General features: G+C 39.1%; 5 protein-coding genes across 5 annotated transcripts in view; 2 read left to right on the top strand and 3 right to left on the bottom strand.

Moving 5' to 3' along the window:
- The first annotated feature begins 2,969 nt into the window (after positions 1 to 2,969).
- On the top strand, positions 2,970 to 5,236 carry nkx2.5 (NK2 homeobox 5). Its single transcript, XM_016676124.1, has 2 exons — positions 2,970 to 3,341; positions 4,419 to 5,236. Exons 1-2 carry the CDS (start codon positions 2,972 to 2,974, stop codon positions 5,027 to 5,029), a joined length of 981 nt encoding a protein of 326 aa, XP_016531610.1. The 5' UTR covers positions 2,970 to 2,971; the 3' UTR covers positions 5,030 to 5,236.
- A 3,484-nt stretch (positions 5,237 to 8,720) lies between these two features.
- On the bottom strand, positions 8,721 to 12,862 carry bnip1a (BCL2 interacting protein 1a). The gene is made up of 6 exons (XM_007561519.2): positions 12,717 to 12,862; positions 11,045 to 11,137; positions 10,840 to 10,931; positions 10,646 to 10,750; positions 10,396 to 10,514; positions 8,721 to 10,198 (listed from the first exon to the last, which is right to left on the bottom strand). The coding sequence occupies exons 1-6, from the start codon at positions 12,795 to 12,797 to the stop codon at positions 10,002 to 10,004; spliced, it is 687 nt and encodes a 228-aa protein (XP_007561581.1). The 5' UTR covers positions 12,798 to 12,862; the 3' UTR covers positions 8,721 to 10,001.
- Positions 12,863 to 13,133: 271 nt separating this feature from the next.
- Positions 13,134 to 15,492, bottom strand: atp6v0e1 (ATPase H+ transporting V0 subunit e1). Its single transcript, XM_007561518.2, has 4 exons — positions 15,234 to 15,492; positions 14,787 to 14,834; positions 13,509 to 13,632; positions 13,134 to 13,386 (listed from the first exon to the last, which is right to left on the bottom strand). The coding sequence occupies exons 1-3, from the start codon at positions 15,332 to 15,334 to the stop codon at positions 13,539 to 13,541; spliced, it is 243 nt and encodes an 80-aa protein (XP_007561580.1). The 5' UTR covers positions 15,335 to 15,492; the 3' UTR covers positions 13,134 to 13,386; positions 13,509 to 13,538.
- A 1,197-nt stretch (positions 15,493 to 16,689) lies between these two features.
- On the bottom strand, positions 16,690 to 19,965 carry rpl26 (ribosomal protein L26). The gene is made up of 4 exons (XM_007561517.2): positions 19,861 to 19,965; positions 19,097 to 19,268; positions 18,867 to 19,007; positions 16,690 to 16,855 (listed from the first exon to the last, which is right to left on the bottom strand). The coding sequence occupies exons 2-4, from the start codon at positions 19,262 to 19,264 to the stop codon at positions 16,727 to 16,729; spliced, it is 438 nt and encodes a 145-aa protein (XP_007561579.1). The 5' UTR covers positions 19,265 to 19,268; positions 19,861 to 19,965; the 3' UTR covers positions 16,690 to 16,726.
- Positions 19,966 to 20,433: 468 nt separating this feature from the next.
- The window catches only part of LOC103144499 (serine/threonine-protein phosphatase 2A 55 kDa regulatory subunit B beta isoform), a 49,966-nt gene continuing 42,658 nt past the window's right edge, over positions 20,434 to 27,741 (top strand). Inside the window, exon 1 of the mRNA XM_007561514.2 lies at positions 20,434 to 20,769. Within this exon, the coding sequence (XP_007561576.1) occupies positions 20,691 to 20,769 (79 nt within the window). The 5' untranslated portion in view covers positions 20,434 to 20,690. The remainder of the gene's footprint in view (positions 20,770 to 27,741) is intronic.

Raw genomic sequence — 27,741 nt, 5'->3', positions numbered from 1 at the left:
CATTAGCGTAAAAGCCGTGGACAGAAGTAAATACCTGAAATGCATCACATTTGAATTTCATCTTTGAATTGATTAGGAGAAACAAATTAGTTCATGATGTTCACATTGAGATGCGCCTTGAATAAGGAAAGTCAATTTGCCACAGCCTGCACCTTGTGCATCTACACCAAGGCCTTCGCATCCACAGTCCTTCCAAAGCCGCAGTTATTTCTGTCACCTGTACACATTCTTCCACAAAACTTTTTTTGTTTCTCTCAACTTTCCGTTACAGTGCTTAGACACATCCCTTTTCAATTTTCAATTTCAGCAGTTCGTCGTAGAGGGAATCGCTGTCTGTCTAAAAAACAGCTGTCAAATAGTTTGATTTTATAATCCATGCCATTTCTTCATTAAAATCCTTTTTAATTGTCTCTAAACCTTCTAAAAGAATGTTGGTAGGTTTTTAATACCTGCAGGCCATAGAGATCCATGCTTTTAATATATATATATATAATTGATTACTGAAGTAATGATTGGTGATTGTCCCACTTATTATACACTTATATTAAAACAAACATGAATCTGCTCCGTCAGACATTTTGAACATGTGCAGATTTTTGTGGCACAATAACAGCATAGGTTCATTAACTCGAATAAAAACATTTCATTTAGGAGAGTAACATGGTAGTAGGTAGTAGTGTGTGTGGAGGGGGCGGGGGGATGGATACACCCTCAGTCCAACACGCATCCCTTAAAAATACCCACTCTTTCGTGGAGCGGAAGTTTTTAAGCGACCTTATCTGCAGCTTTATCTGAGCTGGAGATGTGCTGCAGAAAGACAGGTCAAAGGGGACCGCGGGGCTGCTGCAGGAAGGAGCATTAGGGATGTGAAACACATGCCAGGCCTTGTCATGTTCAATTTACAGTTGACAGAGTAAATTAGTGTCCATGTGTGAATACAGTTTTTGTTGTTTCGCCTTCTTTGAGTTCATTTCGGCAACAAACTGCAGGAAAAAGACCCCCGACCCCAGGAAAAAAAAATAAAAAATGCGGGAACTGCACTCTGACTCCGTGGAAATCAATCACGATGGGAACATTTCCCAACGTCTTGTTTTACTCTCTTTCCGCGATTATTATAGCAGGAGCGGGGCCAGTGTTGACTCTCGCACCGGCCGGGAAGGATTTTAGGGCCATTCATCAGCTGGCGAGGCGCACAAATAGTCTTAAAAACTATAAACACCACAGCCGGCGTGGAGACAGGGGGACCCATTTACCCCGTGGCTGCGCTAAACGCTGAAGATAAAACAAACGATAATACTGTCTGTCTCCTGGGAGCGTCTCCACAGGCATTAATGCTTGCTTTAATGCCAGAGGAAGGAAAACCGCACGGAGGCTGTGCGTCCTTACGCACACAGAAATTGGCTATTACTGGTCACTGCAGGGATTTTGGTGGTTTGTGAGTATATATTTTCATTTATGAGGAGCATATTTTTGTTTCTGATTTTTTTTTTCAGACACAATGGCATAATTTTAAATTCGACAAAGAAAAAATAAATAAATAAAGATTGCACGTGAATAAATATTACGCCAGCCAAGAAAGTGTCAGTCGTGACACTTTCTTAGGATTACCTGGCCGGCAGCGTGGGTGGGAGAGTGTGTGTGTGTGCGTGCGTGTGTGCGTGTGTGCGTGCGTGTGTTTGTGTGTGGATTTGTTGTCATCTGTTATCACATCCCGATAAGACAGACAGCGGCTCCAGAATCTCTTGGAGGCAGACAGCAAAGTGTGTCGCTCCCGGTTTCAGGTTCCGTGTTCAGGGACCCCAAACTGTTGTCTGATCCTTTTTGCCCCCTCCCAAACGCTTGTCTGCCGCGTTTCTCTTCGAATAAACGACGAAACCGACGCCTCGAAACACACAGCAACCACAAGAAACATTAACCTTTCCTAATTAGGCCACGTTATCAAAACCTGTGATCACTTATTCGCTTAATCAGGTCTGACGCACGGTGATCGGATAAATCGTCCCTCTTGGGAATTGAAGTCAGTTGAGTCCAAAATGTTGGGTTTTATCAAAAAAAAAAACACACACACAAAACGAGCTCTACCTGAACACATCAGTCCTGCAATGAAACACGGTGGTGGCAGCATTGTGCTGTAGAGATACTCTTCTTATTGAGGATCAGGAAGCCAGATGGGAGATAGACACAGGTAAATCAGCCAAAGTTCATGTTCAAGCATGAATACCAGTAAACCAACAGCCCACTGTAAGAAACAAACAAACAACAACAACAAAAAAGTCTCTAAAGTACATTTTACTAATTTCTTGCAACCACAGAATTTTACCATAAAAACACAGCTGCTGGTATTTTACTGTAAATTAGAGACGTTTTTTGTTAGTTTTTGTTGTTGTTGTTGTTGTTTTCTACAGTGGTTTTAATCAACGCATATTCAGGTGTTTGAATGGACCAGTCAAAGTCCAAAGATGGTGGATGCTCTTCATCCAGTTTGGGCTAAGAATTAGCCCAAACTGGCTGTTAGCATAACTTTGTTATGCTAACAGCATTGTTGTTAGCATAACTTTTTTTTTACATATAAAAATGTAAAAAAATAAAATAAATAAAACTAATAATAATAATAATAATAATAATAATAATAATAATAAATGACGTACTGAACATGCTGTATGGCATCACCTCACGTCATAGAACACATGCATTAGGTTAATCTCTTCCTCCCTGCCCCTCCTCCCTGCGTCACAGCAGGAGAGAGAAAGAGAGAGGCCCAGAAAGAAAGAAAGAAAAAACTTTGGAGACAAAGCTGACATCCAAAATGCACACTTCACTCAAGCCTGGTCTGGTTGACCAAACTAACACTTAAAACCAGTAAATATTCCCAGGCAGGAGAGTCTTTGTTGACATCTTTTTTTGTTGTTGCTTCCACATGGCAGATTCATAGCTTTTTTCCCCCCCTCCTTTCTCGTGCGTCTTTTTGGCAATGTTTCCCAGCCCCAGCACGTCCACACCCTTCTCTGTCAAGGATATATTAAACTTGGAGCAGAATCCCGACGTGATGGTATCTTCTCTTGACATTTCCCCGCGCATGGACTGCTCTGCCACCTCATCCTGCATGCTGGCCCGCTTGAAGCAGGAGCCTCTCCGGGACATGTCCGCCGCCGCCGCCGCCGCCGCCGCCTCCTCCTCCCTGTCTCAGCAGGACATCCAAGACTCCAACAAGGCCGGCAGAGGCAACTTTGCGCCCACATTTTACGGCAAATCGTACACGGGGATGGAAATGGAGAGGGGTGCGAAATCAGACGCGTTTGAGGAGAAACGAAGAAAAGGTGAGCAGAAAATCGCGGGCCTGCGTGCAAAAATTAGGGCACTTTACTTTGAAGAAATCGTAGTGGAGTTAAACATCAAGGAGGAATTGAATAGCTCAATACAAACAAGCAACAAGACTTATCACAAATAAGTGATTGGAATTGGCGTCAAATCTGTGAATGCGCGCGTTGCGCACCCGCAAATGCGCCATTACGCTCATAAAAATGACCTTTATTAGGAATTATTCATAACACGAACTTTTAATCAACTACATCTGCTGGTAAATATGAAGTTAAAGGGAAAAAAATGGATGACGTCCAACTAAATAAAATATATCCTTCCTGTCATTAAGACTCTTACTGAAGATGTTGGGGTCAGTCAGTCGTGATTTGTTGCTTGTGGAAGGTAACGTTGAGGACATGGATGCATTCAGATTGTGTTATGAAAGAAGACATCGATTTTGTAGAAGCTAAGAACTTTCATAGGACTTGTAGATGAAAGTAAATACGTTTTAGAGACAGATTTTTATTTTATTTATTTTATTTTTAACTTTCAACTTATTTAGCAACAACACTAATGCCCAAAGTAAAACTTAGCAACATGAGCTTCTTACTTCAGGGCAGCGGTTGCTAATGGCTGGATCTGGCATTGATCAAGCTGATCTTGCAGGTTTTCAATGCATATTAAGGCAGATGATTCTGGATTGAGGATGTATAAACATATGTTTTCCGTTCTTTATTTTTATTATTGATATTTAGTCGGTAAATATCGCCTTTTCTAAAGATTAAATCGGTATAAAAAAAATCCCCTAAATGTAATTTATTTAAGAATTTTAATTAACCAGTTTTATTAATTTCAATCTTAGTAATTTGTTAAGTAAATGTATTTAAGTGTTTAAAATTAATTTAAGTGTCTTTTAGCTGTAAAGCTTTCACGATTCTGCTCACTAAAATTAACCTACATAACAATGTAGGCAAATTGATGATATTGATTAAATTATAACAAAGTTTTATTAGTGTAGCACCATTTGATCATGTCCACACCAATAGCATGTCTGATGCAATAAAGTTTATGGAAACTCGCATTTATTTTTCGCTCTTTCTTGTCTGGGCTGCCGGAAGATTTCCGCGCCCCTGCCGGGCCTCTGGAGGACGCGAAGACCGAGGAGCTGGAGCGGCCCAAGCCTCGGAGACGCAGGAAGCCGCGGGTCCTCTTCTCCCAGGCGCAGGTGTACGAGCTGGAGCGCCGCTTCAAGCAGCAGAGGTATCTGTCCGCCCCGGAGCGAGACCACCTGGCCGGGGTGCTCAAACTCACCCCGACCCAAGTGAAGATCTGGTTCCAGAACAGGAGGTACAAGTGCAAGCGACAGAGGCAGGACCAGAGCCTGGAGATGGTGTCCCTGCCGCCGCCCAGGAGGGTGTCGGTTCCGGTGCTGGTGCGGGACGGGAAGCCCTGCCTCGCCGGAGAAGCGGCCGCCTACAACCCTTCCTACAGCGTGGGCCCCATCAATCACTTCGCCTACAACAACTACCCGGCCTTCAGCAACTACACCGGGCCCGGATGCAACACAAACTACGCGTGCAGTTATCCTGCAGGCGCCATGCAGACTGTGCAGGGCTCGTCCGGCAACGGGAATTACGTGAACTTTGGGGTGGGAGACTTGAATAATGTCCAGAACACGTTTTCTCCCAGCAACGGAGTGTCCTCGCTGCACGGCATCAGGACGTGGTAACAAAATCATCCAATAGCAAAAAGTTAGTTTGAGTGGATTCTGAGACTGCATGCGGATTTCTAAAGGTGTCCACACAGAAAGGAATATTTATATAGCTCTAGCTATACCTTTTGGGTTGTTCTTGTTTCTAGCACCAGGGGTGTTTTTTTTGTTTTGTTTTGTTGTTTGTTTTGTTTTTGTTTTTGTTGTTTTTTTCCCCTAAGTAATTCAAACGTCAATTTATGGCGCACTGTGTAATTTCTGCGTAAATGATAGTAGTAATAATAATAAAAAAAAGGTTGAAACATAAGCTCACATATTCTACTTTTATTTTGAATTTAAAATTTGTCAGGACATTATTATTATTATTATTATTATTATTATTATTATTATTATTATTATTATTAATTATTATTATTATTGTAAACATATTCAAACAGTTTGCTAAATTTAGAGAAAGAAAGCCTATGGGTTGCTTCATATATTTGTTGTACAAAATTAAAAATTCTCCCCATAGGAAAGGGGAGAATCATTTCATTGATTGAAATTAAATAATTTAAATTAAATAATTTAAATTTGACATAAATGAAATGTTAACAATCATTAAATTCTAGCAGCCTTAGCTTTTAACAGACAGAGTTTAATCAAGGAAATTGGTGCAAACGTCTATGCTTAGGATATTTTGAATGAATATTCCTGAGGAGATATTCAACAATTCCAAATTTGTTCCTCGGCAAATTGAAGGAAATTTGCGTTTTAAGATCATTTTTACTCCAGTTGATTAGCAAAGTTATGGTTTTGTACTAACTTACAAACTAAACACAAAATATATTGTTTGTCCATTTGTATTTTATGAATTAAAAAGTCAATATAACCTCTATATGGCTCATATAGGATCCTGAGCTCAGTTAGCTTCCACAGCAGAGTCATAAATCACAGAGAACTTCAGTTTTGTTTTTAATATCTGAAATCGAGGGACATACAGATTTTGCCTGACAACATCTATGAAGTCTTGTCCGCTGAGTCAGGGTTAAGTAGTTCTGCTTGCCAGCAGGTTGTAGCGTTAGCGCCGTTGCTAAACAAATTGATTACGAGTTTAAATTCCTGCTCCGACACAGACATTTTTTTGTTCACCACACGTCTCACAGCAATTTTTCACCTTCACTGAGTCGATATGTTCATTCATAACACAGCTCTTGAAAACATGTCAGCCTTGTAGCATAACGGCTAAGCAAAACAAGATTTTCAGTCAAATTCTAATCAAAACAAAGTAGTTAAGTGTTCAGAGAGTTTAAAGTTAATCCAGTGTTGCATTTACAAATTAGATTTTTGGTTAAAACTTTTAATTTTTTACTAATAAACACCCTTCAAGACTAACTTTTACACTTTGTTTTGGATATGTGCCTTGTGTTATAAGCAAACGTTAAGAACTGTCATGATTGTGGATGTGAAACTCGCCTCGACTCAGCAGGAACTCAAGTTTGAATCCAGCTTTACGTGGGTAGACCTGCTCAGCTAATGTTGTAGTCAAACTTGCCAGCAAAAGGAGCTTCGTATAAGGCTTTATATGCAAAGGAACGGCATATAAAGGTTTACGGGCCACTTGTTTGGAACACGATCTAAAAAGTACATTACGGTTTCAGTCTTATTTTCAACCTTAAGCAGAATTCTCTGATTATTTTTATGTGTGTGTTTTGTTTTTGTTTTTTTTTTTAGCACAGGATGACAACACAGATGAGCCAAATTATTTCACAATCAGTTCAAATTTATTTGACTCAACTGAGGGTCTTTTGTCTTCACAGCTCCCATACTTTTGGGTCAGAAAATATTAAAACACTTGAAGGAAATGTATGCAATTCATTTATCAAAAGACTCCCAACAATTTGCTGTCCCAATGTTCCTCGGATTTGAAATAAAATTGGTGACTTAGTGGTGACCAAGAGGGAACTTTAAATACGACCCCGGTGTGTTAATGACATTCTGACAGAATGAACTATAAACCCTCATAATGGAGATTAGTGGCCGTTAAAAACCGTGGCATGGTTCCTGTCAGGTTAAAATGTTCAAGTGGCTGTTAGAAAGCTTCAGTCATTTTTACTTAAACAAGGTGAAAAGGTTGTTAAAAGTTTATTCATTTTTACAGCCGGCTGTCAGCCGACTTCGCTCTGTACACAAACGCTTAGAGGCCGCTGGGGGCAGAGCCGGCTGCCGGCCGCGACCTTGACCCGTAATAAACCTTTGAAGACAACTTGAAATGTAAAAAATGCTCACACCGAAAAGATAAAAAAAAACAACCCTGAAATCTATATCGTCGGCGTTTCAGGTGTACTTATTTCTCGCACACACTGAGAAGTAGGTTTAAATAAAGCTTAATTTAAAATAATGAATTTGAACTGGACTCGGCAGTAGGAATGTGTGATTTATGGACTTTGGCACAAGCGTTTCTGGCCATTAATGTGTCTGCATGCAGTCAAAGCTTGACAAAAGCATCCCTTCAAAATTCAAACTTAACCAATAAATACATGAGATCACTACAGCCGTTACACCCAAAAGTGAAACTGTGCTCCTGAGAAGTATGCTACACACGGTTTTTATTCAGTAAGGTTTTAAAAAGTGAACAATGAACTGACAGTAGACAAATTAGTCGAAAAGCAAAGTTAATCCAATTTTTTGACTGATAAAATAAATCTTTACAACTAAGTAACATTTATTGTAACAGTTTGCAAACATCTATTTGAGTAAGTCTTAAATGGGATGGTTAAATAATCTACATTGTGGATGTCTAAGGCAAGATAAAAAACTTCTCAAGTGTTTAAAAACATAATTATTCAACTAAATTAGTTGGATTTTAAATCATCACGAAGGTAATTTTGCCCCTCTGGTTTATCCCGCACGCTGAAAAGAAACAAACAAACAGATGGCTTGTGATAAAATGCTAAATCACATTATTGTTTTCCCTGACAACCAGCTAGGATGAGCAGTTTTCAGGGTTAGGAAGCTAACTTTGTGAGAAAAGTTTGACTCTAGCATTAGATTTGTAGCTAAGCTAGCTGGAAACAAACTTAAGTTTTTGCTGTAGCACAGAAAAAATTTTCACCACAAGTGTTAGAATAGCTTCCTTCGGTGAAAGGATCTGTTAATCCATAATACGACCCATAAAAACACAGCTGTCCACTGGCACCATGTGGATCAGAGGCAGAGCAGAAGCATCTTCAGTCCTTTTTACAGTGCAATATTAGTTTCAGGGGTTTGAAGAGCATCATCAGAAAATTAATAATACTTATTTTTAAGGGGAAATTATTCCCAAAACAGTGCAAATGGATTTCTGTGCGTCACGCTTTTCATCTCAGGAAAAAGCTGCGTGTCAAACAAACGAGGAGCTGCTGAGGTTTCGGCCTCTTGTTTAGTGTGCGGGTGGAAAACGTGCTCCCCATTGTGCTCTTCAGAGACCCTGACTCGCTTGTTGAGATACAAACGAAACCACTCGATCAACAATATCTCTGTGCTAAATGGAAGAATAGTCTAATTTGCTCAACAGAGAGCACCAGGCCTCGTCTAAGTGTCCAGTTATACACGAACAGGAGAGGAGCAGGCTCAGCCCAACTGCTTCCACTTCAGATGAGAAGGAGATGCTTACGCGTCTCTCAGGTCTCTTCACACATACTCTGTCCGTCATCCTCTTTAAAACAATACACACAATTCTGCAACGCAATTCAAGCGTAAAATACAGAAGCGGTTAATGTTTATTAAAATCCGGCAAAAAATAAAAAATTTTTTTTAAAATTACAAATAAAAATTATTCGTATGACAAACCAACAGGCAATGGAAAGCAGTTGCACAGAGGCTAGCAAGGTCATGTAGCTTCTCTGACCATCCTCTCCTCTGTGGTGTTGAAAAGGCGACGTCAGATAACGGCAGCGCACAAACCTAAAAATATCAACCCTCACTCATCCACCACCCACACTGGAATAAGAGGGCAGGGTGGGGGGGACTGTCGGAATAATCTGCTTTTCCGGGTCTTATCTGAAGAAAGGCAGCGGATGAATGTGGCTCCATCTCTGCCGGTGTGAACGGCGCTGCTGCTGCTTCAGTGCAGCACATGAAACCCTGCTGGGTTTGAAGCCGGAATGAAACCTGAAACAAGTGCGGTCCCTCAAACAAAAAAAAAACAAAAAAAAAAGAAAAACATAAAAACATTTTGTCATCTTCATAAAATAATGGTCCGTGTCTTTTTTTCGTCAAAACGTATTTATTTTTTTCCTTGCCTAAATCGATGTTGCCAGACGTTTTTGTTTTTCCAAAAATCACTTTTGGGGGAAAAAAAAAAAAAAGACTTAAGCCATTATTATACGAAGGTGACAATATTCGGCATGGCAATTCAGAAAATCAGCACAGTTTTTAGCAGTTACAAATTATACACAATAGCAATTGTACAGAACTTGGTGACGAACAGCGTTGATACAAAAAGGTTGAAGTGTTTTTGTAAGTTGCTTATGCTGAATAATAAAAACTGGCAAATTCAGCTGCACAGAAATATTAAGCTCTGGATTTGCTTCCGAAATGAACATGCATATAACTTCAGGTTACCAGTTAAAACGAATCGACTATATTACAAACTATTGCAGCTTCAGAACTTTTATCAGACTACTTATCTGATGGAGAGAGAAAAAAAAAACATGCATTTTGCTTGTGATTTGCACGGTCTTTCCACCTCTAAGATAATTTAAGAACAAAAACAATAATGATGCATAAACACATTGTAATCTAACTGGCCATCAAACCACAGATTTACATTTAAAGCACTGTTTTCTTTAGTGTGACAAACGTAAAGCTCAATAAATTAAACACCAAGAAGAACTGCAGACATGCAGGATTATCCTCCTATTTGTGAACAGAATTTTTCCAGAGCAGCTTGGAATTCACAGCGAACGTTGGCCAGCTATGGCAGGGAGATTCGTCTGAATTTGGGGGGGGATCCTCCGAAGCCTCTGGTCTATAAGAAAGGGAACAGCCTCTTTTTGAGGATGTAGAGAACCGTTGCAAAGAACAGAGCCAGCGCCAAGAAGATGAGCAGCTTGTCAGTGAGCTCCCTGCGGTTGTACTTGGTGATGAGCTTCCTGCCCAGCTGGATGGTCCCAGTCATGGCTTTGAACTCCTCGTTCGTCTCTTGAATCGTTCTCGACGAGGTTGCTTGAACCAGAAATTTAAAAAAAAAAGAAGAAGAAGAAAAAAAAGGGGTGTTTATTATAATATTCTCTCTGAAAAGCAGAGCAGGATTACTTTTGACTTTTACCAAACCTAAGGTCGCTGCAATGTGAAGTGTTTGCAAAAGCACAAATCTGACGTTGGCGAAGTTAGCGTTAGCAATCGGTCTTTCCGTGACTGACCTAGTGTTGTTATGGAGTCTTCGCTCTGCTGAACCTGCTGGGCCATCATCCGGCTGATGCTCATGAGATTCTCTGTAATGTCGCTGGCACTTTGGGCGAGGCCCTCTTTGGTCATCTTCCTTTAAAACCGAAAGCAGCTCTTTTTAATAAAATCAAAAAAACCTGAAAAGCTACTTTCTTCTGAAGAGAAAGCTGTGGTTTTATGATGTTTAAGGACATTTTAAGACAGAGCAGCAGGCTGCCCTCTCACCTCTTCCTCACGTCGCCATCGGCTCCATTAAGCAGCGTCTGCTTCTCCATTTTGTCCATGGACAGTTTGCTGGCGAGGTTGGCTTTCCTCCAGGCCGTCTGGTTGCTGTAAACAAAAGAATGTGTCCATTGAGCAGAAATGCACTCAGAAATATGACATAGCAAAGACACGGCCGGTTATCCGATGGCGATCACCTCAGCATCTGCTTTCTGTGTCCCTCTACTTGACTGAGCAAAGCCTGCTTGTCCGACTCTCTGTCTTGTTCCATCGCCATCCGCTCAAAGTCCTGATGAAACAGCAAAGCGACACGGACATTTTGAGAAACGTGTTCTCACCAGAAGCAATGTTTTTTTGTTTTGTTTTGTTTTCTCTTGTACCAAAAATAAATGAAGAACTCACCTGAATCCTTAATCTGAGGTTGTGAAAGTGCTTTTTCACGTCTGTGTTTATTTCTGTCAGCTTGCTCTGAGGGCCGTCGCACTCTGTGATGTCCTGTCGAGACAAGACGGATGAGACACACATCCAGTAATGCATCACGTTAGGCTTAAAGGGATTCACGTGTTACTCTCCCACACGCACATTTCGTAAATGTTCAAGGAAGAATGAAATCGTGAGCGCAGGACAGAATATTACTGTAAAAAAAAAAAAAAAAAGTCTAAAAAGAACCCAGAAGACTGAAGAATTCAACTGGTTTCCTCATGAGAGGTTAATTTTATTCTTAAAGTAAAAAAAAAAAAGTTTTAAGATTCCTGAAAATAAAATAAATGTATTGGTTCAAAAAAGAAATTAAGGAAAACGCGTTTCAAAACCGCCAAGAGTTAATTGTCTGACAAACGGTACAAGAGTTTTAACAATAAAACTGAGAGAAAAGAGAAATTACATAAGTGAGCAGCTGAAACAAAGGCTCTAGCCGTGATGAAATTGAAAATTCTTTTTACTTTTATGAGTACGAGAAAAAAAAAATGATTGAGAAAATAATTAGAAATTTTTAAACTTGACCCAGGTCTAACCACATATAATATTACATAGACATTTATACCCCAAAAGAAACCAGAAATTTAAGATTTCTAAATAAAAAAGTAAAAGAAATATGAATAAAATATTCTTTGCTCATCCATTCGTGCAAGAATAAAACTATATACTTTTTCAAACAGAACCCAGAACTGCACTTTTTAGATCGAGATGATACGCCAGCATTAAAAAAAAGACTGTAATAATACAGGGATACAATTTAATCCGTCCTTTAAAGTAAACTCATCACATTTTAGCTCCACTTTAATCCCCGTTTCCTTCACCTTTCAAAATGTCTGTTTTAAATTCTATTAAGCTATATGTGTAAATAATTAATAATCTAGCCAATAATTTATTGTCGGGATCTAAAAAGAATAGCAAAACATATATTTTCATCCCATATACTTGAAATGATGCTATTAATAATCATAATACTGCAGTAGTTCAAATATGTTTGCCTATTAATGTATTCAATAGTGCAAAAGTCAGGGAGTATTTAATTTTCCTTTGGGATTAATAAAGTATTTCTGAATTTGAACCCTCTTTGTTGTTTCTTTCTAAACTTTGAAGCACACCTCTTTGATAATGAGACATTTAATTATACAATTATGCTAAATTTACACACATAGATAATCTCCATTTTTCCCCAGATTGTATGCTGCTTACACCAATGTGAACATTTATTTTCATTGCGATTACTAATCTTCCCCCTCCGCTCCCCCTTCTCTACCTACTCTTTGCAAATATAAGAAATGCTAACAAAACGTCACCCCGTAGGACTGACGTAACCTTTCTAGAACAATTCATGACGTAGTCGGCTGACTTGGCACACATTTTTTGCACCTTTTATTTGCCATATAAAAAGTAACTACCCTAAACTCCTTCAGATGCAGTTTAATAGTTAAGCTGTCGACATATGCAGTCACAAAATGCTGTTAGAAGAGACTCGAGCCGTTACGTTTCTGATTTAGCATAAAGGCTAGCTGTTGTCCATGACAACCGAAAAGATTAGCGTCCCCTAACATATCGCTGGAGGGTCTTACCAGAGGAAAATTCGCACCTGGATGAGAGCCTTGATTTCCAAGTCATATTTGAGTATTTCTTGCTCACACAATCGGACGTGGACATCTGAAGTCGCCATGTTGCCAACGTAGCCGGCTACAACTACGGCAAGCAGGAAGCTGCCCGTTTCATACAGACAGTGTGAACATCAAACACAGAATTTTTTATAGATATCTAAAAGTACCTTGTACATGTTTCAAATCTTTTCTTAAGCATTATAATAATTTTTGCTTAAGTTTATTAGAATGCCGTTGCATATATATTCAAATCAAAGAAAAAACAAAAACAAATAAAAGTTCTTCATGGAAATAAATTACAGAAAAAAACAAACAAACTAGGAAGTTAGGAATTCATTAAATGAGATTTAAAATTTTTTGTATTCTTTATTAGGAAGAAAACAGAAACAAGTCAAGCGTGTGTCAACCTCAAAACAATTTAATTAAACATCATTCACACTCATATTACACACAATGTACACAACATATAAACACAACAGCAAGTGAAGGCCGTTTTAATTTAAGGTTCAGAAAAATCAAGTAATATCTCTTAAATCTTTGAAGATAATTTTAAGCAAGGCACCCAGGTCAACCTCACTAAAAACTAAAGGCACAGAGTTCTTGGTTTTCGGTGATCTGAGGAATGGTCTCCGGAAGGGCGTAGCATCGATGCTATAGAAAAACAACAGGGAACAGTTTCAGAAAGAAAAAAAACAAAGCAAAACAAACAAACAAACAAAAACCTGTTGAGCAAACATGATTTCCAAAAGGTGAGCTGATGGGGAGACATTTACCAGCAAAGTAAGGAGTTCTTGAAAGGCAAGTTAATCCCAAGCCAACTTTAGGTACTGGATGATGTCAGTGGATAGGGATGGTCCAAAGAGTGGGTTCAGTTGAGCCAGAATTGCTATCAACCAGCTGATGAAGAGCACATACAAAAAGGTAACTTGTCAGCTTCCAAATGTATTGAAAGGCATATTCTCAAAACCTCAAAATAGCCAATATATGATAAAAGGTAATTCAAGATTTACTTTACACCGAGAGCTGTTCTAGGATAAAGACAGGAAAACAACTTTGCTTCTACTGCCCTCTTCTGGTCATTTGTGTGCAACATGCCAGAAGAATAATTAATCTTTTAAATATCCCATGCATAGTTTATTGCACTGTAATAAATAAGTAAATGGAATATAAATATAAACCAGATAGACTACAGAAGTTAGGTGTCCTGTGTAAATCTATTCACATTTTGTCATACTGCAACATGCTTCAATGTTTTTTTAATCGGGATTTTATGTGACAGACAAGAGAAAGTAGTGCATTGTTGTTAAATGAAATAAACAAAAATAAAATGCACTTAGATTTCATAAATGAAAATCTGAAAAGTGGGTCGAATATTTTTATTATCTTGTTAATTCTCACACTCTTAAATAAAATTTAGTTCAACCAACTATCTGAAGTTACCCTAAATAGTCAATAGATCCTAAGCATAATTTATTCCCAGTTTTACTCGTGAAGACCAAAGAATACACTCTTCGTTTGAACATTTCAGTGTCCTTTCAATCAGACATCTGAAAAATGTTTTCATTTAATCTGAGAAGCAGCCAACAGAGCAGAAAACCTATTGAGGGCTGAGAAAGACTTGAGACGTGGGCAAAAGTTCCCTAAACACACAGCCAGAGCTACAATTTGTAAAAGCTTTTTAAGCCATGTATCATTTTTCTTCTTAATTACACAATGCTTTATATTGACCCATCACATCAAACCCTAATAAAATATATTCAAGTGTGTGGCTGCTTTTGTGTGACATAATGTGAGAAAATGTTTTTATGAGGTGTAATAACTTTATTGATATTTTCAACTGATTTATAACTGTATTGTCAGATTCTTTGATCTCAAGGAGCTTTACTCTCTAAGAAAAAGTTGAAGAATAACAAATGGTTATAAGAATAGCAACACCCGAAAATACTACAACACATCCAGACAAATGCATCTTCTTTCTGTTTCACAGTGTTAGGTTAAATGTAATGAATAACATATAGGAGGAAGCAGAAATGCTGGATGGAAATACTCACAAGAGGTAACAGCAGACTGCAGTTAGCACCAACATTGTGACAATAACTCTGCAAGAAAAAAAGAGAAAACGTCTTTTTTAAAATCTCGTGAGCCGAGGAGGAATAAAGGAAGCAGCAATACACTTTTAAGAACTGCTTCCATCTTTTTGAAAATAAAATGTGGAGTATTTATGTCTAAACGGGTTATACCTGAAGTGTACTTACGTATGGCATAATAGCTTCATCATAAACACATAGACTGTGAAATTAGCTTCAAGTAGCTAGCCTAAAGTTTTACAAGAACTTCGCAAACTTATGTAACGCTTAAAAGTCAGGCCAAGAAATGAGTTTAAAATGAACCTACTTTACAAAAAAGCATTCTTACGGAAAAAGATCAAGTTGAAACTTAAACTTATGTAGCTTTCTTTAAGTTGGCTCGATTTAGCTAATATGGGCTAACAAACTCACCCTCTGTTGGGTCCTTTGGGGATAAACCAGGGCACAACTCCTCCAACGATTCCCCAAAACAAAGTCATTACAGACATTACGATGGCAAACTGATCCGCCATTATTTAAAACCCAGGAGTGTCTAAAAGCTGAAAACGTTAAACTTAAGCCAACTTCGGTGCTGTGTCCAAATGATATATCCTGTGACGGGGGAGCAGGCAGCACGTATCACATGACTCTGACAGAGGGAGGAAGTAGAGGCTGGCGGAGGAGCAGTCTATGTGCTGGAAAATAACCCCATTTAATATTGTGCATATTTATTTTTTAGCAGAGACTAGTCCTGGTATCCATAGCATGCGGCTTATTTTTGACGGGATAGGGGAAAAAACAACTTTTTAAGTAATAATTAAACTTGAGGAATTTGTGATTAATCTTAAAATTGTATGCTGCAGTGCACAAAACGTAGGACAGAAGTAAAACATATGTAATTTCACAGATTACGTTGGTTTTCTTAGAATAATTTGCATTGATCAACGGTAAATGAATGTAATCTCAATCAACAGGTGATTCTGTTTTGGACAATAGTGTCAGTTTTTGGAAATTCTAATAAGCATTTTGTGACACCAACTGGTGATTTTGTGAAATTACACATTTACACAAAAACTGGATTTTATTAAATTTTAAGTGGATAGTGGTGCATAACCTTCAGTATTTACGTTACTTAACTTTATGCTTAAATACTTCACTAGCATGCAAGTCTTGGTTGTTTATTTGCCATTTGCCACTTCTATAGCTGTGCATCAATGTTATCAGATTTGGGCAACAGACTTAAAATGTTGCTATTCTGATTTATTATTTGCGATGTTCCTACATAATACTTTTTTGGATATAAATTGATTAAAGCATAGTCTAACAAAAAACATTTTTACACTAAAATGAAAATGTTTTAATTATGAAAAAAGTACAACACTAAATTGGTTCAGTTTCCTACAACTGTCCTGCTTAGCAGTAACCATGCTTTAAATTGTGAATTTATGATTGGGAAAACTGAAAAATAGTTCAGACAGCAAAGGAAACAACTTTCATTCGGCCTCAAGGATGTGAAAACAAAGTTGTGTCTCAAAATGACTTTTGGCTCCCTCTATAATTGCCCACGTCCTAACCTGAAAGACTTAATTTTACAAAACAGACTGATTTTTAGAGGAATTAAATACTTTTATTTAATTACTCCCTAATATTTTAGAAAGCAGCCCTAACATATTTTAACTCAGAAAATATGCAAACGTGACACAATAGGTCAAAATTCAAGTTCAGATGTTCTTTCTCACAGACTTCTGTCAGCCAGAATTTAAAATGAATGTTTCACAAAATATTTTAAGCAGTTACAAATCTTGACATGTAAATTTTGTGATGTCTTAATTTTGGGATGTTTATATGCATGTATATATGTACACATGAAACTCCAAACAAAATGAGATCCAATTATACAGTTTATTAATAGCAAAAGATCATTTTCACTCCTGCATCTTCTCGATGGTCTCCTCCTTGTATTTGCCCTTGTCCTTCCCAACAGCGCGAGACTTGGCTTTGCGCTCAAGGATCTTCTTGCGATCCTTATCGAGCTTTAGCCTAGTGATGACCACCTGGAAAAACAAAAACATGACTTGGTAAGCATTATGTCTCACTGCAAACATTAAGAGCCCTCAGAACAACAAAATATCCCTTGCTGTGTATCGTCAGCAAATATGTAATTTTGAAAGCAGAATCAACAACAATGCAAAGCTTCATTTAATAACCAGAAAGAGACTGAAATATGCATAAAGATTTGGATAAAGTGCTCAAATATTTAAAGTAATGTTTCAGTGACGTCAACCTACCCCACCATACTTCTACACCGCTTTAATTCGCTTAAGCACAAAAATATGTTTAGTCATTAACTATGTACTTTTAACTGGATGCAACGAAATGTAATATAAACACATATTCTTTGAAGACAGAGCTTTAGATGCAGAATTACATGGAACCTAAGGTGCAACCTGTGATTAGTTATGCTTTCAAATACATTTTTTAGCTTTATAAACAAACGTATAAAATAACAATCTGTATCCATGCTGTGAACACTTTTCCACAATATAACACCAGGAAAAGGTCAAAGATGTGTAGACAAGTTTGTGAACTACTGATGGCAAGGCGTCCCTGCTGTTCTAGGAAGCTTGTAGTGCAAGTTAAGTCTTGAGTGTTTTAAATTTTGAAATTGTGGTTCAACATGCAGTCCAATAACTGTGTTTAATTTGGATGCACTCATATTTACAAAGAATTTGAAAAACAGAAGAATTAAAACACTAATTTTAAAAGGACAGTTAAGAATATCTGGAAACTTGGGCCTTTTCACCCCTGGTTTAAACATTTAACGGAAACTTGCTAATGTTTGACAGAAGAAAGTTTTATGCAAAATATTTATGCGTAGTCAGTAGCACATTTCACTCATGTTTGTGTCATAATGACAAAGGAAACAGCTCTGATCTCCTCTGATAATCCACATATAATAAATACAGCTCTGGGTCAGTTCAGTGCCAATACAAACATGCACAAAGCTGTGCAACTTACACACAGCAGGACAAGCTGTCATGTTAACACAGCTGGCTTTTGCTAGGTGTTATGCGAATCGGTCACTGATTTATGGTTTTGAGACTGTCTATTAACAAAAATAATCTAATCGGATAAATAAATAAATCTAAATAAATAATCTTTATAAAGTGGATTGTATCTTATGAAATGATAAAAGTTATATATGCAATAAATAAATTAAATAATAAAAACATTAAAGGTTTTAAATGGAATAATTAAAAATTGCACTCTATCCTTCACTCAAATGCCAAGTCCACCTGATTTTTCCTTTATTTTTTCCCCCACACAGAAACGTAATAAGAGTCAAACACTAAAAGCCTTAGATTTACATGACACACTGTCAACATGTGCAACACACGGGACCCAAATTCTTGACTCAATCCCTGCCAGTAACTTCCACATAAACAGTTTTATAACACAGAAGGCTGTTGAGCTTTTAATTATCCCTACAGGTACCCAGGCTAAGTGAATTTGAATGCCTGAAGCAAACTAATGTCAACAATGTAAACGGAGCAAACGCTTTTTACAGCCCAATTAATGAGTGCTAACAGCAGAGTTTCTATACATTTTAGTCATTTCAGCTTTCCCCTGCAAGCCTGTTATACACTTGAAAACTAAAATATTAACGGCTAAAATGTTCAACTGAAATTATCAGGTGGCGCAGATGTGATTGAACAAGTTTTTCAAACTCGGAAAGTGATCAAAAAGAAATCCCACTCTTTAAAATTGTGTAGGAACCCTATAATAATTACAACAAACTCTACATCAGTTTGACAGATTCATCCAAGCAGGTTTTCACCATTAGACAATTTTGTTATTTGAGTCCAACACAACAAAGCTCACTCTCTCCACTTGCAAATCCTTTTTGCCATATTTCTGGAACGCTGAAATAATTCAACCAATGAAGTACTAGACAGTAGTTCTCAGAGCATTCAAACAATCTGCACATACGTCATCACATGACCCTACACACAGCTCACTTTTAATACTTTAGCACTTTCGTGGACCTTTGGAAATGTGTCTCACCTTGCTGGGATGGATGCCGACATGGACTGTGGTTCCGTTGGCCTTCTCTCTCTGCACACGCTCGATGTAGATGACGTACTTCTTCCTGTAGACCTGCACCACCTTGCCAATCTGCTGCCCTTTGTAGTGTCCACGGACAACCTGGGAGCAAAAGCATCACTGGCTCAGCTACACTGTGATCAAACCTCATAATCTCGACCAGAACTCTTAAGCTCTCGGAACCACATTACCTGCACTTCGTCGTCTTTGCGGATAGGCATGGACCTCACGTTGTACTTCTGGCGGAGCTCCTTGGACAGCGGGGAAGACATGATCTTCCTCCTGATGTGTGAGGGGGCATTGAAGTGCCTCTTGCGGTTCTTGCGACGGGAGGATGTTACAAATGGGTTAAGCTTCATGATGCTGTGGAGTGAAACAAACATGCTTTATTGTGAAACTGCAAAGCTCACAGTTCCTTAAGAAAACGGCACTTGTAGCTCCAAGCCTCTCAAACATATTCAGCATAGAGCCTGCAAATAATTATGGTGGCCAATATGAAGTTTATTGCACACAGAAGTAGAGCAACTGCTTGCATACAAGCTAGCATAGTCCTCACAGGGTAAAGCTACATGCTAAGGTAGCTAACGGCGCTCCGAAGGTTTAACTACAAGCTAAAGAGGAAACTCGGTTATTTCACAAAGACGGAAACGTATTATAATTAGTTGACGGAACTCGTGAAACTACAAAACTCACAGAATTACAGTCGTTTTCACCCGAAATGAAGTCGTTCAACTACAGCGGATAGAGGCATGCGGATAGAGCCGTAGCTAGCAGGGAGCCCACATACAGTTTGTCCAAATATCATAATCTACCACTAAAATTACATCAATAATATCGGTGATTTATTAGTATTCATGTTTACATTGTGTTACTGTGTGTTCATTGCGACACAGCAACATTACATGGAGGATGGATGTTGATAACTTTGGTGAATTTCGCTGACAGGAATCCTTACCCTGCCTTTGCTCCTCTATGGCCGGCGGAAAAGAGACCTGCAATGTACTTCCGCCTACATTAGTTCAAAGTAAAGTCTCGCGAGATGTGCAGGCTAATGTATAAATAATACACGTAAACAAAATTAAAGACCACCTACTTCTAGTATTGACATCTGCGCTGCTTCCGTGAACATTTATAGTTATTACCTTTTGGCTTGAAAGGTAATTTCAAAACTTTTCAAGTTGTTTAATTTTTTTCTTACATTTTTGTATTATTACGAATTAAAGTAATTTTTTTTTGACTCTGCACGACATAAAGCATATTCTCTAATATGCTTTTATTCATGCCACGTTACAAGTTTGGTTAATATAAATAAAATTGTCACAAGGTGGCGCCAAACCTAATTAATCGATAACCTGCTCAGCAAACAAGTTTTGTTTATGATTCACCCAGTTCATGCCGCTGTTCGTCACAGTGTGTCATATCTCGCGGTTCGATCTCTGTAATCAGCTGCAGTTGCTCTCCCCACTCGGAGCAGCTGACAAGCAAACAGCAGAGGCTGCTTTCACCCGCAGACCACACAAGCACTGACCTCCTCAGCTGTCAGGACAGAAGCGAACCCCTAGTGTCCTGCTTAAACAACTCGGCTTTGCTCTCCCCACCGGTCGGAGCGCAGTTCTACCAGATCCGGAGAGATGCTGTCATAGCCCCCCTGCACCGCCGCGGACATAACAGCCTCTTTCCCCTCCCGCACCTCCCGGGTTCGTCTCTGGCTGGCCGTCGCGGCAGCAGTGCGGATGTGGAGCCCGCAACGCAGCGCTCTTCACCCGACGGCAAGCACCGGAGAAGATGAAATGTTTTTCCCGTTACCTCCCGTACCTCTTCCGCCCTCCGAGCACCATCCTGTCCTCCACTTGCCACACCGAAGGTAGGGTGGGACCCCTGAAGGGGGGCTTCCACGGTTCCGTGAGTTGCTTAATTTGTGCGAGTGACATAATTGGGTGTCCCCGAGACATGCGTGTGGAGAAGTTGTACTGGCATTACCTATTGCAGATGTGTCATAGTGCATTAAGTTGGGTTGTGTTTTTTTTATATAACGCCAAAGGGGAGAATGTAAACATTTCTGATGCAAATAACAACAATTTCATGGAGGGTTTTTTTCTGATTGTGAACCTGCGTGGCGTAGGATAAATTTTGCTGTTAACACATATTCATAGTATGTCAAGAATACAGAAACTCAGTTTGTGGAGTTGCATGACAACTACCCCCTTGGCCTCCTAACCCCTTTATCCTTCAGCCCTGTAGGCATTGGCCTGTGTGAGATTCTTAAGGTGTTATAAGCTTGGCATTTAGACAAAAGATTAAAACAAAAAATGTATGATTTATTATGATGTTACAATTAGAAATGTGCAACTTGTAGCAGTGGTACTTAAACTTTTCAGTTTCTGACTCACAAATGAACAGTGGAAAGTGGAGACTTGCGACTGCCACAGCTTGTTGAGTAACTAGTATCTTGTTTAAGCAAGAGTATGACAGTGCGAACAGCATCAAACAGCCAGTATGTTGTTTTTATCTGTAATACTAATCTTGTAAGTACAATTTTCTTGGAGTCCAAATGTTCATAGCAAGGGTCAGCAACTCCAGTCCTCAAGTGCCTCTGTTCTGCAATTTTTGGATGCTTCAGTGCTCCAACACGCCTGAATCAAATAAATGGTTAATGAACAGGTTTTTGGAAAACTTGCTGACACACCAAGGAGGTAATTCAACCATCTTATTCAGGCAAAAGTGGCGAAAAGCTTTTCTTTTGCCAGCTGACCTGCAGGGAAAGGGAAGATCAGTGAAGAATTATACCTTTTGCCCCATACACCCAGAGACAGTTCTGATCATTTCAGTACAGTTTCTCACGTCTCATTATTAGGATTTTCTTTCATTTCTTTTTTTTTTTTTTTTAGATTATTTAGCACTAGAGGTAGATAGGAAATGTACAGAGAGAGAAGGGAGGACGACACACAGCAAAGGTCTCTGGGTCAGGAATGAACACAGAATGGCTGCGTTGAGGACAGTAGCCTCTTCATGGCGCGCGCTCGCTCTACCTCTACACCACGCAGTGCCCCACATTTTATTTTTCTAAACCTTGTTTTAAGCAGTGCCTGCTTTGTTTAGAGATAGCTCCTTTCCTTATTCATGCACTTCAGAATGTGTAGTGCCCTGAAACATGACGGCGTGTTTTCCCGGAGTTGCACAGACTTCTTGTAATGTTGAAAGTCCCCACCCCGATAGCAGAAGCTTAAATGACTTCTCATACTTGCTGGTCAATTCATCTTGCTGATTGTGCTGTCAGATGTAGCCTATGAGGGGTCTGAGTCTTTGTATAACCAGCCATTTACTAGGTCATAACAGGGAGACTCAAGCATTGCATTATTTAGCTTTGGATGGTTGCCCTTCTTCCTTCCTGTGCATGCTCTGCCCTTCTGCTTCTGCCCGTTGGCACAGGAAGTAAGATACTGAATTCCAGTATGTTGTGGTCATACTCAAAGCCCCCGGTATCCTGACCTATTTATGAACTGTGCGTTATATTTTCATACAAAGAATCAAGTCCTGGGTGTATGGTTCTCAAACCGTGGTAGAAGGACCACCGGAGGTACATGGGTTGCTCTTAGTGGTACTCAGAGTACATTTTGGTATTGCATAGTAAATACAAGCACATTAACTATTTGTATGATTTCATGCAACATACAAAGAAATTCAGGTTATGTTTATAGCACAATTTTGTTTTCTCTTCTCCAAAATGATTTCCCTTTTCTATAGTTACTAATATCAAATAGATAGATAGTGCTTAAATTCTACATATATGTAAAATAGATTACGTAAAGTTGGGTACCAGTGTTTTTTTTTTTTTTTAAACTAATGTCTTTATGTTGGGTTCTTAAAGAATCAGTCTCTCTTCAGACACCTTTACAGGAACCTTGATTAATAGCTCTCCAGAAGTTTTGAAAATTTAGACTGAAAGAGAAAGAAAAAGCAGCAAAAGTTTAAAGGAAAAACTTTGAAAGATTTCAAAAAACCCTGAAGAATCATCACTTGGGATAAGATCAAATGACTGCAAGAAAGTCTGCCACCTTAGAAGGATGATATGAAGAAAACATAGCACAGTATACAATTTCAGAATAAAAAAATAATTTCAACAAATAACGTAATAAAAAACAACAAAAGGTTCAACTTCAACCTATGTAGTGCAGTTTTACTGTTTTTAAATAGAATCCAACAAAAATAGAGTCAGACAGTTTTTTTCCCCGCCTGTTTAGATAATAATAATAATAATAATAATAATAATAATAATAATAATAATAATAATAATAATAATAATAATTAGACCAAAAGGTTTACATTTTCTGTATATCACCCTTGTCTGCAGCACAGCATAGCTTGATTGGTTTTAACACGTTATCAGCTGCAACTCATTGTGCTCCGCAAACCATTTCTGAACAATCTTTGCTGAAAGGAGGCATGCAGATCAGGACATACAGTTTCCATGAATGGATGTTCAAGGTCAATATAACATTCATATAGCGCCTATATGAATGTTATGCTACCATGTACCAACAACTAATTTCATTGTTTGCTACCATTCTACCATCTATATTATAGATCGTAGGATTCCCACAAGAATATTGCCCTAAGCATTACTTTTCTTAAACATGGTGCTGTGTGTTTTTCAGGTAAGTGAGGCACATGCACTTGCTTATCCAGGTGATGTAAAAGAAAATAGGATTTATGAGACCAGGCCTCCATGTTTCATATTTCCGTAGACTCGTTCTGGTGCTTACATGCCCATTGTTAGAGAGTTTTGGGTGGTGGACAGGAGTCACCAAGTTGTGATGCCTTGCTTATTCTGTCTACCTTTTTTTTTTTTAAATCTAAGTCAGTATGAACTTCTTCAGCTACATCTACAGTCGATCTACAGTCGCTTCTTCTGGTAAATAGTACCACATTGGGCTGCCTTCACCCATTTCCCCTGCTTCAAACATCAACTTTAAAGACAAAATGTTCAAAATGTTGATGCTATTACGACGAGATCGGTCATCATCTAATGCCTGAGTTTGCAAAAAATAAAAAATAAAAATAACAGCTTAAGGATAATTCTTCTTTTTTAAAAGTGGAATTTTATCTTTTAAAGTCAATGTCAAGTTGTTCTGATGATGTGGAGTAATATCAGAAACGTTATCGCGTCAAAGCTGGATGTGACGAAGTGAAGCTGACAAGAAACGCTTCTTTCTTGCCTCAGCCTCTGCCATCCCGTTAACTCACTGTTTGACTCTCAATCCCTCTGTGTGTCATCAGGGATGGGTATAATAGGAGAGAGGGATAGATCACGGACCATGGATCTTAGTGCTCAGCCACAGTAACATGATCCGGCGCTGCTCTCTTTGTGCACGGCCGTTACGAAACAGTCGGAGTCAGAAAGCAGAAAGCGAGAGAGGTTTGTTGATGTCCTGTGTGCTGGAGGCTGGCAGGGTGTGATGATGACACAGCAGATGACCCTGGAAATGTGATGAGTAAAGGAGGCACACACCAGCTCCTCTGTGCACTATTTGTTTTTTCTTCCGCGCGAAGTCACGCAATTACTTGCGAGACCCGAGGTTACTTCGAACTGACTTTTAAAAGTCTTCTGAGGCTGGTCCGTACATTATGATATCTTATTTTTTTTCTTGTCTGCTGTTTCCAGCTGAGCAGAGTTCACCCCAGGGAAGATGAGTGTGCATTTACCATGTTGGTGGAAAATGCATTGCATAAGCGGTGTACTAGACACTAGACGTGTGTATGTGTGTTTCCCTTTTGTTTATCTGGGCCATTATGAGGAATATTATGCCAGCATCACTTTGATTCACCTGGGTCCAGTCTCTGAGGAGGCGCAGGATCAACCATTTGTCAGCCTTTCCTTTGACCCAGTAAGAGTAAAATAAAGTTCTAAAACGGTTTCATCGATGTTTTGTCCTTGGTGTACTCGTTTTTTCCCCCTCCTGTTTCACATCAATCCTGTCGGTTCTGTTGTGATGGATTAAGTCTTAAACTTTTCTGACAGCGGTTTGCGTTTGAGTCATGAAAAAAAACGTGGTTCCCTTAGTGACACCTAGCCTTTTTTCAGGTTGCTCCCACTCCTGCGTCGGCTTCCTCGTCTTCCTGCTTCCGTTTGTTGCTCCTGGTGACAGGCTCCATCATTTGTTTTAGAGAAATTTGTTCAGATTTTATCACTGCAGCTGATGACAGGGACTCGAACAAGTGTCTTTGTGCATTGTTTCTTTAATGCACTGGGTGATTAATTTATAAAAGGAGCAGTTTGTGGCGCCGGTGCCTGGAGGCGGGGGACTTCTGTCATTAGTCTGACAAAGTGGGCCATGGGTGCGCGACTTACGCAGGGTTTGCATGCTGGTGTGCATGTGTTCTGTTATCATAAGACCCGCTGTGTTGTTGCTTGCCTGACAGACAGACAGACAGACAGACAGACAGACAGACAGACAACTCAGAGCTCGGAAGGCATTCCTCAGGATGGTCCCGACCTTGAACACACCGCCGGGGACAAACTCTCCGCACGTACTTGACACATTTGTGCACATGTCTGCTCCGTTTCAGCTTTAACCAGCAGAATATGCTGTTCCAGCAAAATTTAACCAGATAAAATTGATGATAGCATCTGGGTAACATAATGTGGTTATTTCAGCTAGCCTTGCAGTCTTATCTAATGATAAAAAAAAACCACAATCTACTTCACATAATAGTCTTTTTGACTAGCTGAGCAGTGCTCTGCACAAAGAGCAAACAAGAACTGATTTGTGAAGCGGATTGGTGTTGCTAGGATTTAATTTTGTAATAGAATTGTGTCTGGGAAAGTTGTATTGCTATAAACATGCATTTCCTCTTATGTAGGTGATCAAGAAAAGTTCTGAAAGCTCCAGTAGAATCCTGCTTTTAAAAAAAATGTGGATGCTGTTCAAAGATAGTAAAGAGGGTGATTATATAAGGTCACACAAACACTTTGGTTTCCGTCATTTTCCCTCAATACTACTTTGGTATGAATAACCTCCCCGGAGATTTTGATCTGTATCGACCTAACATCTGTAGATTTGTCGGCTGGACATCCATGATGCCAATCTCTTGTTTCACTACATCCAAAGGAAACGTTGGATTGAAATCAGGCAATAAACTGATTTAAATAGTGGAATAGAATAAATAGTGGAGGCGCAGTAAACTCAGGTTCATGTTCAGGAAACCATTTTCACAGCCTTTGAGTTTTTGTGTGGATTGTGGACATAAAAATGATGGACATTTAATAACAATATTAAAGCCTGGCATGTTATGTATTGGTTTTAAAAATGGAAGATTGTGCATACAACACAATCCTGTCAGACATATCCAAAAGACATGTCAGTCCATAGATAAATACACAGTAATGGATGTTAATTTGTGTTTCAAAGTAAGATGTTGAAAAGAAGAGGAGGATCAGGAGGCAGCAACCACTGCAGCAGCGCGACTTTTAAGCACCGCTAGATAGTTTTTATAGCTCGTCTTTGGTTGTGGGAGCTTTGAATCGGCAGTCGGTGAATGTGTTACACTGGACAACAGACCATGGATTAAAGCTCAGAGATTTTTTTATTACGTCTTTCAATATTTTCTATAGGAACAAGATTTAGTTTTTGCCACAAAGGCCAGTAAGCTGAAGGGGAACCAACAAAACTATCCCCCACATCATTGAACAACCAGGCTGAACCACCTGTGGGTGGATACGTGCGCTCATCATTCTGAGTAATCAAAGAAAAAAAATGTTTATTGTCTTTGCTATTTTACTGTTATTGTGACAACTTCTGAGCTCCAATTTTCTGCGGTTGGGTTTCTTGCCATCTCCCTAACCATTAGGTCGGTGGGTTCTCCATCAGATTCAAGTCAGGACTCTGGTTGAGTCTCTCCAAAAATCTTCATCTCACTTTCAGCCTGAAGAAACTGATCATTTTCAACCGAAATCTGCTGGAAGTACACATAATTTTGTGCTCGACATTATAACTTGACGTTCACTAATTAGTTCCACGTTGATACAAGGTACTTTATTTTGTTGAAACATTTGTTTACTTGCATCTTTATCTGCAGAACACAACGTAAGGTTGTGAGAAGTGCACAGATTGCAATTACATTTTGCACCAAAGCCATCACTGCTGTTTATGGATATGGATGATTAAACAATTTGATTTAGGAAGCAGAGATTGAATTTTACTCCTCACAATATTACATTTTGAAAGAATAATGTGAGAACCCTTGCTGTGTCTCTCCAGGCTGATTATTCTCGGGGTGAAGTGTTTCACGGGGTGCCTGGATGTGCAGATTGTATGCAGTCATAAGCAGTGGGAATCGTTCCAATAGAAACAGCTGGCACTGATCTGTAATAAAGGAGGAATGCAAACACCATGTCATGTTTAGCAAATACAAACTGATGTCCAGGATTTGTAATGTTTACCGTCAAACATAAGCCGCGTCCCATGGCTTGTTCTCGCCTCCATTTACCAATGACTCCGGTCAAGGTGAGTCAAATGAAGGGGAACAAATCCACCTGGAAGAAAACGCTTTCAACGTAAAGTACGATTCACAGAAGTGAGGGGGGGACAAAAAATGTAATAAAGTAATTTGTGGTGGAATAAAAAAAATAAAAAATAATTCCCCACTGAGGCTGATCTCAACATGATGTTCTCTCTCACAGTAAGAGGAAAACATCGCAGCATATCAATGTTTTTTTCTCACACAGCTCTCGCTCCCAATCTCATTTTACCACAAACACTTCCTGCTAGGTTTCCACATGAAAACAAGGGGAGAGAGAGAGAGAGAGAGAGAGAGAGAGAGAGAGAGAGAGAGAGAG

The sequence above is a fragment of the Poecilia formosa genome, unplaced genomic scaffold, assembly GCF_000485575.1.
Source record: "Poecilia formosa unplaced genomic scaffold, Poecilia_formosa-5.1.2 Scaffold128, whole genome shotgun sequence".
Lineage (NCBI taxonomy): Eukaryota > Metazoa > Chordata > Actinopteri > Cyprinodontiformes > Poeciliidae > Poecilia > Poecilia formosa.
Note: the sequence above shows the minus strand (reverse complement) of the source record. Positions and strands in the feature narration are given on the sequence as shown.